Source organism: Poeciliopsis prolifica, unplaced genomic scaffold (genome assembly GCF_027474105.1).
Source record: "Poeciliopsis prolifica strain line A6 unplaced genomic scaffold, Auburn_PproV2 SCAFFOLD115, whole genome shotgun sequence".
Classification (NCBI taxonomy): Eukaryota; Metazoa; Chordata; class Actinopteri; order Cyprinodontiformes; family Poeciliidae; genus Poeciliopsis; species Poeciliopsis prolifica.
In genome coordinates this window covers 616,740-633,595 of record NW_026562490.1, presented here as the reverse complement: position 1 = coordinate 633,595, position 16,856 = coordinate 616,740, and the positions used below count along the sequence as shown (strand labels likewise).

General features: G+C 37.0%; 1 protein-coding gene across 1 annotated transcript; it reads left to right on the top strand.

The window, feature by feature from the left end:
- The first annotated feature begins 873 nt into the window (after positions 1 to 873).
- sass6 (SAS-6 centriolar assembly protein) lies at positions 874 to 16,689 on the top strand. The gene is made up of 16 exons (XM_055024091.1): positions 874 to 1,048; positions 3,894 to 3,948; positions 4,099 to 4,178; positions 4,277 to 4,381; positions 4,869 to 5,037; positions 6,641 to 6,718; positions 7,889 to 8,008; positions 10,313 to 10,504; positions 11,594 to 11,788; positions 12,232 to 12,321; positions 13,363 to 13,542; positions 14,332 to 14,413; positions 15,248 to 15,357; positions 15,600 to 15,691; positions 16,192 to 16,283; positions 16,448 to 16,689. Exons 1-16 carry the CDS (start codon positions 987 to 989, stop codon positions 16,498 to 16,500), a joined length of 1,755 nt encoding a protein of 584 aa, XP_054880066.1. The 5' UTR covers positions 874 to 986; the 3' UTR covers positions 16,501 to 16,689.
- Positions 16,690 to 16,856: the final 167 nt, after the last annotated feature.

The window sequence follows — 16,856 nt, the reverse complement described above, 5'->3', positions numbered from 1 at the left end:
CAACAACTGTTGGTCCAGCTATTAGGAAATGGAATAAACTGTAGATGAGTGTCAGTTTCCCTCAGACTGGGGCTGAGTTATACTTTTATTTTTTTTTCAGTTTTCCCTTCTGTGTCAAATAGCTTATTACGTTCACCATAAACTTCATAAATCTTGAGTAATACATGAAGAAAAACATTAAACAGAGTTAAAAATATATGAGTAATTTAATGAAAATTGCAGCACGATATAATTTGGGTACAAATGCAGACCTTAATATAATCAGCAATTGATTATAGATGTTTTTGGTAGGACCATCATCCCAAAATCATCCAAAGAAATGTAAAAAATCACAAAGTAAACTATATATTGAGTCTGTCTATTGGCCAATAAAATAATTTCACATAACACAGTACTGTTATTAATAGGAGACACTCAGCTGAAGAGAAGAGGTACATTTGCTTTGATGTGCTAGAAAGGGTATTCGATCAAATTTTTGTGAAATCACTTCTAAATTTGTTATCGGAGTATACATAAATATATTTCCATTTGTGCTAGTGGGGGTGGAAAGCAGTTAGTGCTATCCAGATTAAGATTGAAACATATAAAGTTAAATAAAGTTTATGACAGTCCAGAAAACCGCCCTGTCACATTACTTTGTGATTGTGAGCATGTTGGGCATCTTATTATGTATTATTCAAAATATTAGGTTACAACAAAAGACAAATTTTGTAATTTAGAAAATGAAGTCCTAGCTTCAGAATGTGGGGAAGGAAATGACATTTCGTGTCAGAACGGGCTCGTATTCTAGAATAAATTTTTCAATCTCTGTCCTACTCACTCCGGTACGGGAGGTGGCGGTATACACGGTAAGTCAACATCGGCATCCCTCAAGAAAACAAGGACTGGGAAGAAGAGTTGGCGGCTGAAGGCGGCAAAGCTCTTGGCAACAAGCAGTCTTTTGTACTCGGCCTCTTCAGTAGATTTCTCGTTTGAACATCATCATCATGGAGGAACTGTTCAACAAAGTCTTACAGGTTCATGTGAAGCATAAGGACTGCGAGGAAAGGTAAGCTAACTCCGCTGAGCTCATTTGGAACCGGTGTATATCTGATCCGTAATATACCTACAGGCAGTTAAATTGGATTATTCCACACTGGTTATATATTCTCTAGAATAGGCTGAGATTCGTAGAAGCCTGCAAACTGCGGCTCCTGTGCTATGTCTAGCATTCTTCCAGGTCAGCTTGTTTTGAAGAGACAGCAACCCTTCAGAAGTGTGAAATAGGATGATCTACAGAAATGTTATTATTCACAGGACATGTTACGTTCTCATGCTTTCCTCCATCAAGCATCTTTATTGCTGCTCTTCTGATACAATGCCTGTCGCAGTCTGATGAACTCAGTTTTCTGTTCATTTTCTCCACAGTTCATGTTAAGACTCAGCTTAACACACAATACCAGTACAATTTAATACCTAACTAAATCAAGAAATCTGGTAGTCATACTGCAAAAACAACACAATACTGATCTAACCTTTTTAAATAAACAAATAAATAAAAAATTGGCGCTTTCTAGTCAACATAATTGCCTCTAATATTTGTCTTTAAGAAGAGAATCATAAAAGCTTTTCTAATTCTCACTGTCAGAAATCCACCATGTTAATGTTCACTCCCTCTCCCAGTGCTACCAGGGCCCACTGTTAGAGCAGACATGTTATCAGGGCACAGCACAAACTCAAGATAAATTGTTGCTGACAAAACTTGCAAATATTGTAAGCATGATTTCTATGACGACAAGAAACTTAGACCTCCATATATTCTTCTTAGCTGAACACCTTGTCTTCATCCAGCCCAGCCTTACACCACAATGTCTGTATTAAAGTGTCATGGTCGATGAACTGCATGACCTTTCTATGACCGTAAATATTACAGCTTTTTAAATGTGTATATATTAGAAATTTTAAAATGACATTTGTGACTGTATCCAAAATAGACCAGGGCGTATGTGCTTATTGTGATGGAACACAATTACGTAAGAGGAGACGCAAAAGAACATCTTCCCCATGTCCCTTTGCCAGATCCACCGGTGTTTTTTTTTTATTTTTTTTTAATAAGTTAATTTATATTCAATCTGACAGAAGCTGCTGTAAAAATAATTAATAAAGTTACCGTTATTAAGCTACAGGCAGCCAGTGGCCTGCCGTGCCAGTAGCCAGGTGCCAGTAGTACCGTGGCACCTAAGGCAGCTGTCACCGGAAGAGCCGCAGCAGCCCTTGACAGATGCCAGTATGGCCCTATCCAAATACTCGCACTCTCAGCCTCCGCCTTGTGTATTTCACATGCAAGATCATGTTGAAGAGTTTGAGTGTGTAGTGTGTGCCACATTGTCCACATCCGCTCTTCGCCCCACCTATTTTGGGTTCTATTTCCTTCCTTATGCAAAGCCCTCAATTTGATGGACTTCGGAGACGTGCATTACCATTGTTCCACGTGACTTTTTGAGTTAAAAGGTGGATTTATGGCAATGTTTTGTTGTTTTGTCCAGTATTTATAGAAAAGTCAAACAAAATGACAAGGCACACATTAGTAATAAAAAACTTGATATGATAAACTGAACAGAAATAAAAAAGAATAGTCACAATCCAACTGTGAGGAAAGTAAAACGTAATGTCACCAATGCAAGTCAAATTTTAAATTAAGATATTAACATTTTGGAATAGAGATTGGGCTTTTGTTATATTGCAATGTTTAAGCACTCTCTTAAATAAGATATCACTTTAAAAATGAAGGTGATTTTTAAAAAGCAGTATTTGTGAATAAAGCCAGAGGATTAAATATATCATAATATTTAAATGTAAATACATCATAATTTAACTGTTCATCCCTTTCCTTGAGAGGGTTGCTGGTTCCTATTGCCTGGAAGACATTTCGGGCAAGAAGCGGAGTACACCCTGGACAGGTTGCCAGTCCATTGCAGACATTTTAGTTCCATTAGTCTTTTTATTTTTCAAATGTAGCACCAGGCATTTTTTATTATTTTATACATGTCGTATGTTTGTCCTTAACGTGATCTTTTTAGCACATTAGCTCCACTTTAAACAAAACTAACTTTTAGCTGCATAAATATGATTAAAAAAACCTCATGTCTCTAGTCAAATCACAGACTGTTAAATTGAATATTAGTACATTTTAATGCATATTTTTTTGCCATCTTGGAAAGTTCACTGAGCAAGCTTTCTGTAGTAAAACAGAATAAAATCAGTTTTCAAAAGTATTGAAATAATTTTTGTTTCACTCTATTGAACATGTGTGATTACATAGAAGTTTTTGTATTCAGCAAGTCAAACACATATCTCCAACAATGACTTAGGAAAGCAAAAATATCTTTACTGTACATATAAAATTTGTTTTGTAGTTGTATTTTTAACAACACAAATGCCTAAACAGTAACCAGCCCCGCCATTTTGGATGTCGAAGTTACGACACAGAGGCGTACTGTCCCAAATCTCACATTTTTGCATGCACCTGCTCACTAAAACCCTTATGTACACTTGACTGAACCCACATTTCACAGAGGGGCTTTGGGACTGGGCCTATGAGGTCGCGGCAGCCCATAGCACTTTACAGTAGCTATCACCGGAAGTGCCACAATAGTGCAACTATTGCCATGATTTGAGCCTTCTGTCTCACATATGATGGACATTGAAAATACAATCAGGGGGTCAATTATGCTATTGGATGCTGAAGGTTTGGTGTACATCACTTAAATATTGCTGGAAATAATATAGTGATGATGACTGCAATTTGATGCATCTACAACTTTAATCAAATTAGTTTACTTTTCTTTAACTTGGCTTTAGAGCCAAGCAAAGCCAGGTTAACGATAACTGCGTACTTTGGTTTAATTTTACAGGAAAGCAAATGTCCGTGTCACTATTGAGCTGTCAACTACTCCAGTTCACAGAAGGGTGAGTGGAACTTTTCATGAACTGTTCCAATAATGTATTGTGGAAGTGCAGCACACAAAGATGGACAGTATGCCTAAGCAACATTTAAACATCACTTCATCTGTTTAATTGTTGTATTAATTAATCTATTTCTCTTTTGTCAAATATTAGGATCTTCTAGTAAAGTTAACTGATGATGCAGACCCATATTTTCTTTTCACCCTTCCTATATCAGAAGAAGACTTCCAAAGGTTTGTGTTTGCTAAAGAATATCAGATAGTATTTAAAATTGAAATCAGATTTATTATTATTATTTAATTTTTTTTTTGCTTTTTGTGTGTTTGAGTAGTTTGAAAGTGCAGCAGGGCCTGTTGATAGACTTTGCATCATTTCCTCAGAAGTTTATTGACCTGCTTAACCTGTGTAACTTGGAGCAAGACTTGGACAATCCCAGGTATGAGCAAATGCTTTTCACCATAAAATACAATCAAATAATACAAATATAATGTAATTGTAAAAATAATAAATATTTTTGTCACTCATTTAAGAAAGGAAACCTGTATATTATGTTGATTCATATTTATTTGAAATATTTCAAAGCTTTATTTCTTCTAATAGAGCTTCGAATTTCATAATGACTCTGAATGTTGTGTAAAAAAAAAGTGTGTTTAAATGTATATGTGCGTGTCTGTCTTGATTCGACATAGACGGTGAACCTAGAATGTTGTCTGAAGCTTGTTTTGCGATTTTGTTGATTTTTGTGGTTAAGGCTTGGTTTCCATTGAAACCAAGCCGACTTTGGCTTGGTTTCAATGGAATTCCACATTATTTACTTTTTTACTCTTTCTAAATGTGGCCGCAAAATTTTATCACCTTTGATGATATTTTCAATATCAATCATCACTATTACTTATCCATTATTTTCTGATGTATGTTCACAGATTTCTCCTTCATTTGACATGCCAGTCTACAATGGTCGAGGGCTGTGCCACCTTCAGCGTAGTAGAGACAAATCCTTTCAAACACCTGAACCACTTATCCCTGCGGCTTATTCAAGGCTCAAACAAAGAAGTGAAAGAATATTTGGCAGCCTGTTTGGCGTCTTTGAAGGTTAGCTCACACCCTATTGTTTCACTTTTCTGTGTCACAGAACTCTGCAGTGGGATCCGGGCTGGGTCATGTTGTCAACTTTACATTTCTGCTGTTACTGATGGAAACAAGATGTGAAAACTGACAGCACTGTAGATGGTGTGATGATGCCAGATTCTTCTCTGAAATTGCATTCAGAAATTCAGTGTGCCATCTTAGTTTACAGAGGTTTGTGGGGCCTGTTTAAGGCACATAAAATGAATACATAGAACCACATGTACATTACAACAGCTGATCAATTTAAACATTTCCATACAGGTTAGCTCTTTTAAACTATTTGGTACTGAAAACTGTTAGGCATCTGAAATCTGTCAGGCATCTGAAAACTGTCAGGCATCTGAGTCTAGCATTGTTTTAAACTAGAGCACATAAAGGCTATTAATGTGTTGAACTTAGTGTGCAAAGCAACATTCTGTGGGGTGACTTTAAAAAGTGACATCAAAACAGAACTGAGAGGACTTCCAGATAATCATTAAACTCTGCTGTTAAGGAACATTAAGGTCTCCTACAACTACAGACAGATGGGCCAAACCAGAACGTTATGTTCTGGTAGCAAAATCATCTTCATGCATGACAATGCACCATCTCATGCTGCAAGAAATACCACTGTGTCATTGGCTGCTATGGACATAAAAGGGGAGAAACTCATGGTGTGGTCACCATCCTCCTCTGACCTCGACCCTATTGAGAACCTTTGGAGTATCTTCAAGCAGAAGATCTGAGGGTGGAATGCAGTTCATATCAAAACAGCAGCTCTGGGAAGGTTTTCTGACATCCTGCAAAGAAATTCATCCAGAAACTTACCACAAGCTCACAAGTTCAATGGATGTAAGACTTATGCAGGTGATATCAAAGAAGGGGTCCTATGTTAACATGTAACTTGGTCTGTTAAGATGTTTTTGATTGAAATAGCTTTTTATTTTAGTACATGTGACCACTTAATGACCACAATTTTCAGAATATAAATTGTTTAGAAAATCTGCTGTGCATCATCATTTGGAACAGTGCATTTTGAGTTTTTTATTTTTGAAAGAATACTGTTCTCATGGGGAGCTTTTTCCCCATTTAATTTGATTTATACTGTAATAGTTCATAACTTCAAAATTATACTGACCATCATTTGCATTGACCATTTATGAAAATCTGAGAAAATATCACTGGCATAATAATTTGGAACACAGTGTGTAGTGGATTATCATTTTTTCCTCAAGAGCTATAGACCTATGAAGGATATGGGGAAAGATTTTGACTTTGAAAAAAATGATTTGTTACAAATATTTTGTGATCTATTTTGTCTTTGCTTACCTCTGGTTACAGAGAAAGTCTTTGTTCTAAATACCGAAAAAATGAATTTATGTCCAAAAGAGTAAGATATACACTGCTTTGGTCATATCTTGGGCTGATATTGATTTTTATTCCATCTAAATATGCCAATCCACACCATCTTATGAGAATGTTTAACCCTAATATAGAACTTGTCACTTGGAAATGAATGAACACTTCGCAGAGAAGACATTAATGTGATACAATAGTACTGATGAGTCTTGTTTTCTCAATATTTCAGGCAGAAAAGCAGGCTTTAGACAGGAAGCTCAAGGAGACTGAAGATGATCTGTCTAGGCAGCTGAGTTATACTCAGCAGGTGAGTGAATGAGTTTGACCTTACAAACATAAAAATCTGTGTATACATACATTTTACTGACACAATCTAGAATCTTCATCATATTTACCATGGGAAATCTGTAAAGTTACTACTTCAACTGAAGATCAGTCTTAGTCAGTGCTTGTTTTGATTTAGATGCTTGTTGATAAGTCTTTGTGTAATTTAGAGTTTATATTGGGTCTAAAATAGTCTCACTTGACCCGGTCCCGTCCTATGGTCATTGTGGTCTGTCTGATCCAACAAGATCACTTTAATTAGGAGATTTAAAAGATCTTCTTGGTGGGGTTAGGGGTTAAGGTTAGGGTTAGCGTAAACAAAAAGGACACAGAGAAAGTCAACTGTCCTGTTTGTGGTTTCAGTATCTTGAGAAATATGCACCATCTCTCTTTTGGCACGCCAGTTGAGTTTTTAAATAAGCATTAAGTATTGATAGATAGAACTCCAAGGTGACTGTTCCGGGTCAGAAGAGGTAGGTGATGGAGCTGTGGCCTGCTGCTTTTACTCTTCACATGTTTAAAAACCCAGTCATGGGTTGCATTGTCTGGCTGTTGTCTTGAAATAGCTTTCTGCTGTGCGAGTGCAATGTTTTATAACTGGATGTTTCTTTGGATGTGCCATTTTCAGCTTTTGGCTGTACATAGATTTTCAGAATAGATCCTATGCAAAGTTTTCTCACAGCTCTGAGCATGTCCTCTAGCCTGCCACCAACAAAATAATACACATATCTTTGTCGGTTTTGACCATTCTTAATATTGATTTACATTATTATTTTCACTGTGTCTCCAGCATTGTGGTCAAGTACACTCATGCATAACATGGAATTCATGGATTAAAAAAAGTCTTGACTGTATTGATCTCATGCAATATTCTAATTGCATAACTGAATTTTGAAAGCCCTAATCATCAAAATTACAAGAAACAAGGCATGAGATTAGTTCTCTTCATGTGTAATGAATCTACATTATATAAGTTTTACTTTCTGAAATGAGTGACAACAGGTGTTTTATGATAGTTTAATTTTTGGAGTTACACTATAAAGTACACTGAAACTGTTATGTGTAGAATGTGTCAAATTATTGCTTTTTAGCCTTTTATCCCTTTAAAAGTAGAGCCAAAAATATTTACCAATGGATGTGTGTTCTCTTCTAGACTCTGTCTGAAAAGACTAAAGAGCTGGAGAAACTGCGGTCAGAGTGGACGAATAAGACCAGCTCGCTTTCTACCCGTCATTCTGAGGAGCTGCAGTTAGAGAGAGAGAAAATTTTAGAGGTAGGACTCAGTTTCTTATTCTCAAGTGAAGAATTTAAAATTCAACACCTAAGATCAGCAAAGGACTGGTAAGCTGAGCTCTGGAAAGCCACAACAGCTGGAGGTAGGCAGGCACAAGGCTTCTGTAACAGCTGCCAAAATAACAATGGTGGCTTTGGTAAATATAGGGAGAAAAACTTAAAGCTGACAGTTTATTATCTGGGCAGCAAATATTTATTTTCATTGCAACAGGTCCTGGACCAACATCAGTTGTTTACGTGCACTGCTTATCTGCCTCCTGTTCTATTACCACTCCTTTTAAAGTGAGTGGCAATATAGTTAGGAAGCCTGGCAGAGAGACATTGGAGACATAAATACCATCCAGCCATGTCTCAGCAAAACACATTCTCCAATGATTCACAACATTATTCAATGACACATAACGTGCATTCAAGAATTGATAATGTGATTATCAACAAGTGTAAAGTAATTAAGTGTAAAATCCTCAGATTACTTTTCTATCCAGGTAAAATTAAACTTAAATAGTAGGAGGAAAGACACAGTTTGGAAATTAAACATTGCGATTCTGAACAAGAAATAAATAAAAGAACAAATAATAATAAAAAAGAAATTAAACAATATGCAAAAAAAATGGCAATGAAGGAATGAGTCCAATAGTCTTATGGGATGCATGTAAAGCAGTGATCAGAGGGAAACTGATAGTGTTTTTAAAAAACACCTAAAACTGTTTATTAAAACTTCCCAGACATGTCATCATTTTAACTAACTTTTTACTGTGTTTCTTGTGAATATTTGTTAAATGTCTGTTAATTCTTGATTGTATGTTTAGAATGTCTTTTTATTGTTTGGGTCTCCTTGTCTAGGACTACAGATGGAAATTAGCAATTATGCTATAATCTGGCTCATTTACAGTCTATACAGTAGTGTTGACTGTCCATTAATGTGCACTGTCCTTAATAAAGATTAAAGATAGCTATAGCCTCAAAACACTATAAGAGAAAAAGATTGTTATATCTCAATTTGGTGGGAAAATTTTAAATTCTCGAGATAGGATGTCAAACAACCCATGATATGAAGGCAGGTGACAAACTCCACCTGCCCTCACAAGAAGATCGCGACATATAGTGTTCACAGTTAATTTTGCTGATTTTATTAGCCTTTAAACAACCCATGATATTCATGGGTTGTTTGAATATTATGGGTTAAAAATTAAAAATATTTAAAAAGAAATAAACAACCTTCTGAAAGGGGAGCTCCAGAAAAAAATTCTGATATTTAAAACAAGACTGTTATGATCAGGGAGCTAAAGCAAACAGATTGCTGGCAAGGCAACTCCAAAAGCAGCAAGCAGCAAATACCAGATTAGTAACCCCTCTGCAAATCATTTTGAGTTTAATCAAGAAGTTGTAAAAGATACCTCTTGAAAGTACCAAAACCTTCCTCAAAAGATACTGAAAAAAAACATTTCTTAATTTTCTTAACTCTACAGTTGGATTTGAACAAAATAGGAGACTGACAGCCCCGATAACATATAAAGAGATGTCAAGTTACTTAAAGCTAAAAAATCACCTGGAAGCGACAGGTTACCCTCTGAATGATACAAGACAATTTAAGAAGACATAATATCCATATTGCTGTCATCATTCATCTATCCAGGGACTCACTTCTAACTGCCCTTTCCGCAAACATCCTAGAAAGAGGTTTGGTTTTCAATTTTATATTGATGTCTTCCCTACTCAACGACATTCCAACATCTTTAGCCAAATCCTGTGTTGACCTTACTAACAGATTAGTAAGGTCTGCAGATGTCCTCCTAAAACACTTAACATTCTCAGAGACTGGCCTTGTTGGGCCAGGTGTTGTATCCCTGCAGAGTAATCTGTTGCACCAGAGAGAAAAAATGAGTCTTGCTCCCACCTGGTCTGTCTCACAACTGGGACTGGTTAAAGAATGGAAGGATGAAGAGGAAGACTTTCAGGTGTTTGGGCTCATACTTCAGGAGTCACAAGGCCCCTGTAAACTTAGAACATTGACCATTCACACTCTAAGAATATTCAATCTCACTGAAGAAGGTGCCCTTTTCTTGATATAAAAGGGAGCCACTGAAGAGAAACTCAAACTGGAGAAACAGTTGGAGTTTCTGCAGCCTTTTTAGGCATTTTTGAGCGTTTTCAGGCACTTTGAGGTTTTATTAAAAAAATGTTAACATTTGAAGCTGAAAGAGTCAAGCCCTTTATTGCTTTGCCTGTTCTGCTACAGTTTGAGATAAAATCGAATGATGTTTGTCTTTGTTCTGTTATTTAGTTGCAGAGCAGATTTCAACATGAGACAGAGCAACTGCGTCAGGAGCTGGAGGCTGCTCATAGGAAGAGCTCACAGCAGCTCCAAAGCAGAGTGACTGAGTTGGAGACTTCCTGCAGGGAGCAGACTGAGAGGAGGTACAAGAATGAGTCCATCATCCGAGACCTAAAAATCAAACTTTCCGGGTCAGAAGAGGTAGGTGATGGAGCTGTGGCCTGCTGCTTTTACACTTCACATGTTTAAACCCAGTCATGGGTTGCATTGTCTGGCTGTTGTCTTAAAGTAGCTTTCTGCTGTGTGAGTGCAATGTTTTATAACTGGATGTTTCTTGTATAGTATTTCAGTATAGTATTTTCAGTATAGATTTTCAGTATAGATCCTTTGCAATGTTTTCTGATGATACCCCTTGTGTGAGCAGGTGGCAAACTCCACCTGCCCTCACAAGAAGATCGCGACATATAGTGTTCACAGTTAATTTTGCTGATTTTATTAGCCTTTTTAAGTAATTCCAGGTCACACTCTGTGTCGCCGATGCTCATACGCGTTAAATCAGGTGCGTTTGTATGCAGGTAAACACAAGCTTCCGCTAGTAGACAGAGAGGCCAAAGAAAGACCGTTGCAAGGCAATGATATCAGCGTTTTTTAGCCTTCTTGTGGTCGTAGCACGACATTACTCAGGAGGAGCGCAGCAAACGTCATGGCTGGACAGCGGGGCAACAGTGTGTGTGTGATGGGAATGTGGAGTTTGTTGTTTCTGTCAGTCCATCAGTTTCTGAAATCACAGAAAAAAACTTTTAAAAGCGCAAACTGTGTCAGTACAACCCACCGGACCACGCAGAGTCAACCTTGTCTTAGGGGTCATCTCTTATTACTGCTGAAGGGGAATAAGCAGTCAGAGCCTGTTCAGAATTATATTAATTTAACATTTGCTAAATTATTAATGTTATTGATCCAAGGTTATGCTAATGGTAGATGTATTATTTATTTTTGCTTAGATGCTCCTCCTCATCAGGTCAGCCTCCTGCTGTGATTAACAATCAAAAACAGCTGCTGTGGATAATCTGATTGATTGGTGAAGGAGTGAGGAGTGAAACTGTTTTTCTATCACAAAATTAACATTTATATTTGAATTTTTGTATGAAGTCAAATCTGAGAATATTTTGTAACTTTCATAAGTAAAGAACGCGCTCCTCTTTGAAAGTAGAAAACTCTCCATGACATTCATTGACTCATACATTGGTTGAAGTGATGTTTTGTAAAGCTGTTTTTTGTTTATGTGTGCAGGAATGCCAGCGTTTAAAGCAACAGGTCCTGATTCTCAGGAGGGAGAACAGCACTCTTGACACAGAGGTCCATGAAAAGGAGCATGTAGTGAGCCAGCTGCAGGTCAGAGTGGCTGTTCTGGAGCAGGAGGTCAAAGATAAGGAGATGGTGATGTACCGCACCAAGGAAGTGTTGGAGGCCACTCAGCAGCAGAAGGTTGGAGCTAGTTCTTCCCTATTGCTTCCACAGTCATGTCTGTAGGTCAACTGGTCATAAGAAATATTTTGGTTCTCTAAGCACCTTTTATTTTAGTGTTGTTTTCATTTTTTCACTTGCATAATAGATTTCCATTTATATTCAAGAACTGAAATGTGTAGATTTGCTTTTGCCCTGGTCTGGTCTTCATGTTGTATTTCTTTATTGAATTGTTAAACAAACAGTGTTTCTCTATGAACCCTGGCCTTTTCTGAAGAGAACTAAGAGAATATATCATATCATCCAGTTATTAAACTCTATAGGGTGTCCTTATCAGAGCTCTGATGCATTGATTTCCTATGTCAACCACTGAATAAAGATGAAATTCATCACTTTCTCATGTGTTTACTCGCATTTTATATTATCAGAATTTATATATTTTAACTTTTTAATCTATGTTGTAGGAATCAGTGGAGGAAAGTGCAGAAAATAAGGAAGTTCAGTTGAGAAAACTTGAAGCAACAGTGAAATCGCTGTCAGAAGAGCTGCTAAAGGTTTGTAAAAGCTCACTACTGTCATGTTACCCCTTGAACAAAATGTGTCATCTAAGACGTATCAAATTATCAGTGATAGCATGGGTTACTAGAACACAGACAAGGTTTTTTGTTTCCTCTTAGGTCTTTTTTTTTTGGGGGGGGGGTATTTCTGGTGGGAAAAACTAATGTTGATATCGAAAGATTTATTTTAATATACTAATTCTCTGTTATCAAATGGATAAATAGGGTTATCATCCTTGTATGAGTGCATGTACAGTCTAACACCAAGTGGAAGACTGACTCCAATATGTTAAGTTGATTGTTATTCATTTTCTTATTAAAAGTGCAGTATTATGTAAAATCAACTTTTTGAGCTTTACATCATGTCATGATGCAGGCAATTTCCGGTAAATTTTATGACATTGAACTTGCTAGGGCTGTAACGATTCCTCAAATGATTTGAGTAACTTGATTATTAAAATTCCTCGAGAAAAATTCATCTGCCTCGAAGCTTCATTAAATGATGTTTTATTATTTAGCGCACCATGTTCTGGCTGGATCATTATTTACATAGCACAGCGCTCTCATTTCCGCCTACACTCGTAGTACACTCGTACTTAGCTATTGATGAAAGCTAAGTGTTATTAGCATAACATCCCATTTTCAACTTTGGCCTCAGAGGATTTTATTGACTGATAATAAAGTCTGTGTTTTTTGTCGTTTTTGGGGGACCAATAAGCACCCTTAAAATGACTATTAATCTTAATAATAATTAATAGAATACTCGATTACAAAAATATTAGTTTACAACAGCCTTAGAACTGGATATCATACATTAAATATGTCGGGGGCAAATGTTAGCAACTGGATAACATTGAAAATGTCAGGGTCCATACCTTTGTCAAGCAATCATTTCTCAATAGCTGAGGGTTTAGACCCTCCGGACAAAGCAAAGCATAGAATAAGGAGCTGTTTTTTTTTGTTGTTGTTTTTTTTTACCAGGCTTTAGACTGATTGTTATTTGTTCCAGTGTCCAATGTAAATTTTGTATTGTTTTAGGCTAATGGGATAATCCAGAAACTGCAAGGAGAGGTTCGAGGTCTTGTTGGAAAAGTAAAGGTCAAAAATACTGTGACTGTGTCACAGGAAAAGGTTCTTCGAGAGACGCAAGCTAAACTTGAAAGTGTTGACAAGGATCTGCAGAGTGCTCAGAGGCAGCTCCTCAGTAAGGAAGAGGAGGTATGTCTGATATGTTGTGTTTTTACAGAGCTTTCATGTGGTTGTTAATTTTATTTTCCTCAAGCTTATTTTCACCATGTACGTTTTTATAAGTCTTTAATTTGGGGCATAGCAATTATTATTGTCTCCTTCTCATTGTATGGAAACAAAAATAACTTTAAAGAATCAAAAATGTCGCAAAATGACTATTTTGAGATCATTTTTGGCACCTATATATTGAACAGTGAGTAGACAGGAGCTGTCAGACTGCCCTGGGGCAACTGTGGCTACTGTCCAGTAGCTAGCTACCATCAATGTGGGTCATTTATGATAATGTTTTGGTAAGAGCAAATTGTTATGGTGGTGCCAAGGAGGCCTTCCAAACTCACACTTGCAGTTCATGACTAAAGATAAATTAAAATAGGGAAAATCTTGTTGAGTTGTACCCATTCAAAAAAAGTTGTGTAAATTCAAAAAGTGGGTTTTTATTTACCCCAAAAATCTGAAAATTATTGACAAAACAAACACTTAAACTGGCATGCCATTAAAAGAGATCAACTCAGTCCACTAAACTCAGAATCATAACTGATAAAACTCTCAAACATAAGACAAGCTGACCTCCTGAGATGAACATTAGTGCACTTAAATACTGGCCTAGCTAAACTATATAGACACAATAGAGGATGATAAAATGGTTGCCACATGATGACTAACACAACACTTTTAGAAGCCTGGCTTATTTAGAGAATATTTTAAAAATCTTGTTTTGTAAACGATCAATGTGAAAAATATTGTATTTGTATATTACAGGTCAAAGAACTGAAGGAGCAGTTGGAAATGACAGTACAAAAGCTAAACAAAAGCAAAGAAGTTTTAAAAACAAATGAAAATGGTAAGGAACCCGCTGCAGGGTCTTTTATCCCTTATTTAACAAAATGAATTATAGTTTATCTTAGGAACCCAGGAATGCATCTCAAATTCATGTATTGATATTATACACAGGCTGGCGGTTTTGGTAAACGTTTCCTCTACCGACATTATTGATTTATTGTCCAGCCCTAAATAAAGTAATAATTTTCTTCAGATGTTGGAAATTATGCTCAGCAGATGTGAGGAGTTCAAATAGCACCTGTCCTCTCCTGGTGCTTAATCCGCAGGGGATTCTCCATGGTAACCAAGTGCTGCACTGACAGATGGTTAGCAGTAGTCTCCACTACTACGTGCGACCCTATAGAGTTTCTGCTCCTTGAGGTGCCACAGATCCAGGAGCTGGCGCTCTGCTTTGCCACAGGGACAGAAGGATGTGAGCTCCAGCTTAGTGCTGCATCTGGATGCAGCTTTATTTTGCCCCTGGAGGACTGGCAGCTTTTGCTACTCCATCCAGTTATCTGGAGGGGAAACATTAGCAGGAACATGTAGAGGTGTTGTTGGGATGAGGCTACATGCTGAGCCTCCCAGCCTCTGTCTCCTAACATTCCCAACTCTGGGCTTCCTTCCCCTGCAGTTTGCCACTCATGTCCTCTGCTCAGTTATATGTCTTCTGTATAACATTAGTGTTTGTACAGATTATTGAAAAAGAAATGTTTTACCTGAAGCAAGAGCCACAGTTGAACACTGACCTTTTCAGTGAAGCATAGCTTCCAGTCAAAGGCCTACACTCTGCTCAACGCTAAACAATGATATGATGAATTCTTTTCAATGCCACTTCTTCTTCCTGCTTTTGCAGTTATAAACTGGCTTAATAAGCAGTTAAATGAAGTTCAACTATCCAAAAAGTCACTGCCTGCTGAACCTATGGACACGTCTCCAGGATTATCCACACTAACGGGACTCAAGGTACAAGAGTTTTCCTCATAGCTTTTCAACTTTTTATGATTAACATCTTAACTCTAAACCAGCAAGCTCTTTTCATTTTGAACCTTCATCAATACTGTGTCTTTAATACACAACTTTGTGTGTGTGTGTGTGTGTGTGTGTGTGTGTGTGTGTGTGTGTGTGTGTGTGTGTGTGTGTGTGTGTGTGTGTGTGTGTGTGTGTGTGTGTGTGTGTGTGTGTGTGTGTGATGTACTTACTTCCAGGTGCAGTTTCACCCTCAACCTGGTAAACCTGCTGTCTCATCAGACGTCACTCCTGCAGATCACAGAGTTCGGCTGACACTCAACAGACAGCTGTGAGTTCAGCTCAAAAAACTTTTCACTCAACCAATAATAAGCTTCTGTCATGTTATGCAAACTTATAAGCATAACTTTATATTTTCATCTCAGGACCAAATTGCTGTTCAGAGTCAGAATCATATTTTTCTTAGGATTTTCTTAATCCTAAAAAAAATCCTAATTTTTCTTAGGATTAGGGCCATCTAAGAAAAAATAAAAACAAGATTGCAAGATCTTAACATTACAAGAACAAAGTCGAAAGAATACAAGAAAAACAGAATATTCTGAGAATAAGTCTTAATTTTACCAGAATAAAGTCATGTTATGGTTTTATTTTTATTTTATTACCGTTGCCAGTTTTCAGTGGCCTTGCATCCTATATTGTTTGGACACACATTTCATCATTTACAGAAAGTGACCAATGTTGGTTTCCATGTGGATAAGACTTAAGTCTCCTAGAGGAAACCAGATGTTTGACTGTTATCTTTTTAAAGCTGGAGTTTCCTTTTGTGGGCAGTGAAACCTCTGCTGGTCTGGATCCCAAGTACTTCAGCAACAGAGAGGATGGCATCTCAGCCTACTCTTTATCATCAAATATTATCCAAAGAGGTAAAACTGCTGAACATTTGCAAATTGAGCAGTTGTTAGTCTTTCCTTTGCTACGTTTATTCTTCACTGTAGTAATACTTTTAAATTAAACATATGTTAGGATTTTTGAAAAACTTTATTGAAACATATCCATTCATTAATCTTTTTTTTTTTTTTTTTTTAAGAGTTAACCCTGAAAACAAAGTCTTCTGGGACCTCTGCATACTTCTCGTCATGAGGAGTCCAGCTCTTCCTCTGGTGTCATCCGCTGGGTCTAAGAGATTTCCATCATAGACAAAATTAACGCTGTATCTTGGTGTTTTAATTTTCCAAAGCTTTTTGCTCTTATTTGGGGTTGCTTCCTCGTGTTATTGTTGTTCAACTTGTTTTTGTGACTCTTTGGCTTCAAATTAAACTTTTCAAAATATTGATCTTTCTTACTTTAAATTGTATTTTCATTTTTGTTGTTTCAGGAAGTCATTTCAGTTATTACTTGAAGGGATGAATAAAAGGTTTAAATGTTATGGAGAATCTTAAGTCAGCTGGAGGTTTGTTGCTATTGTGAATCAGTCATAATAGATTTTCATGTCCTTC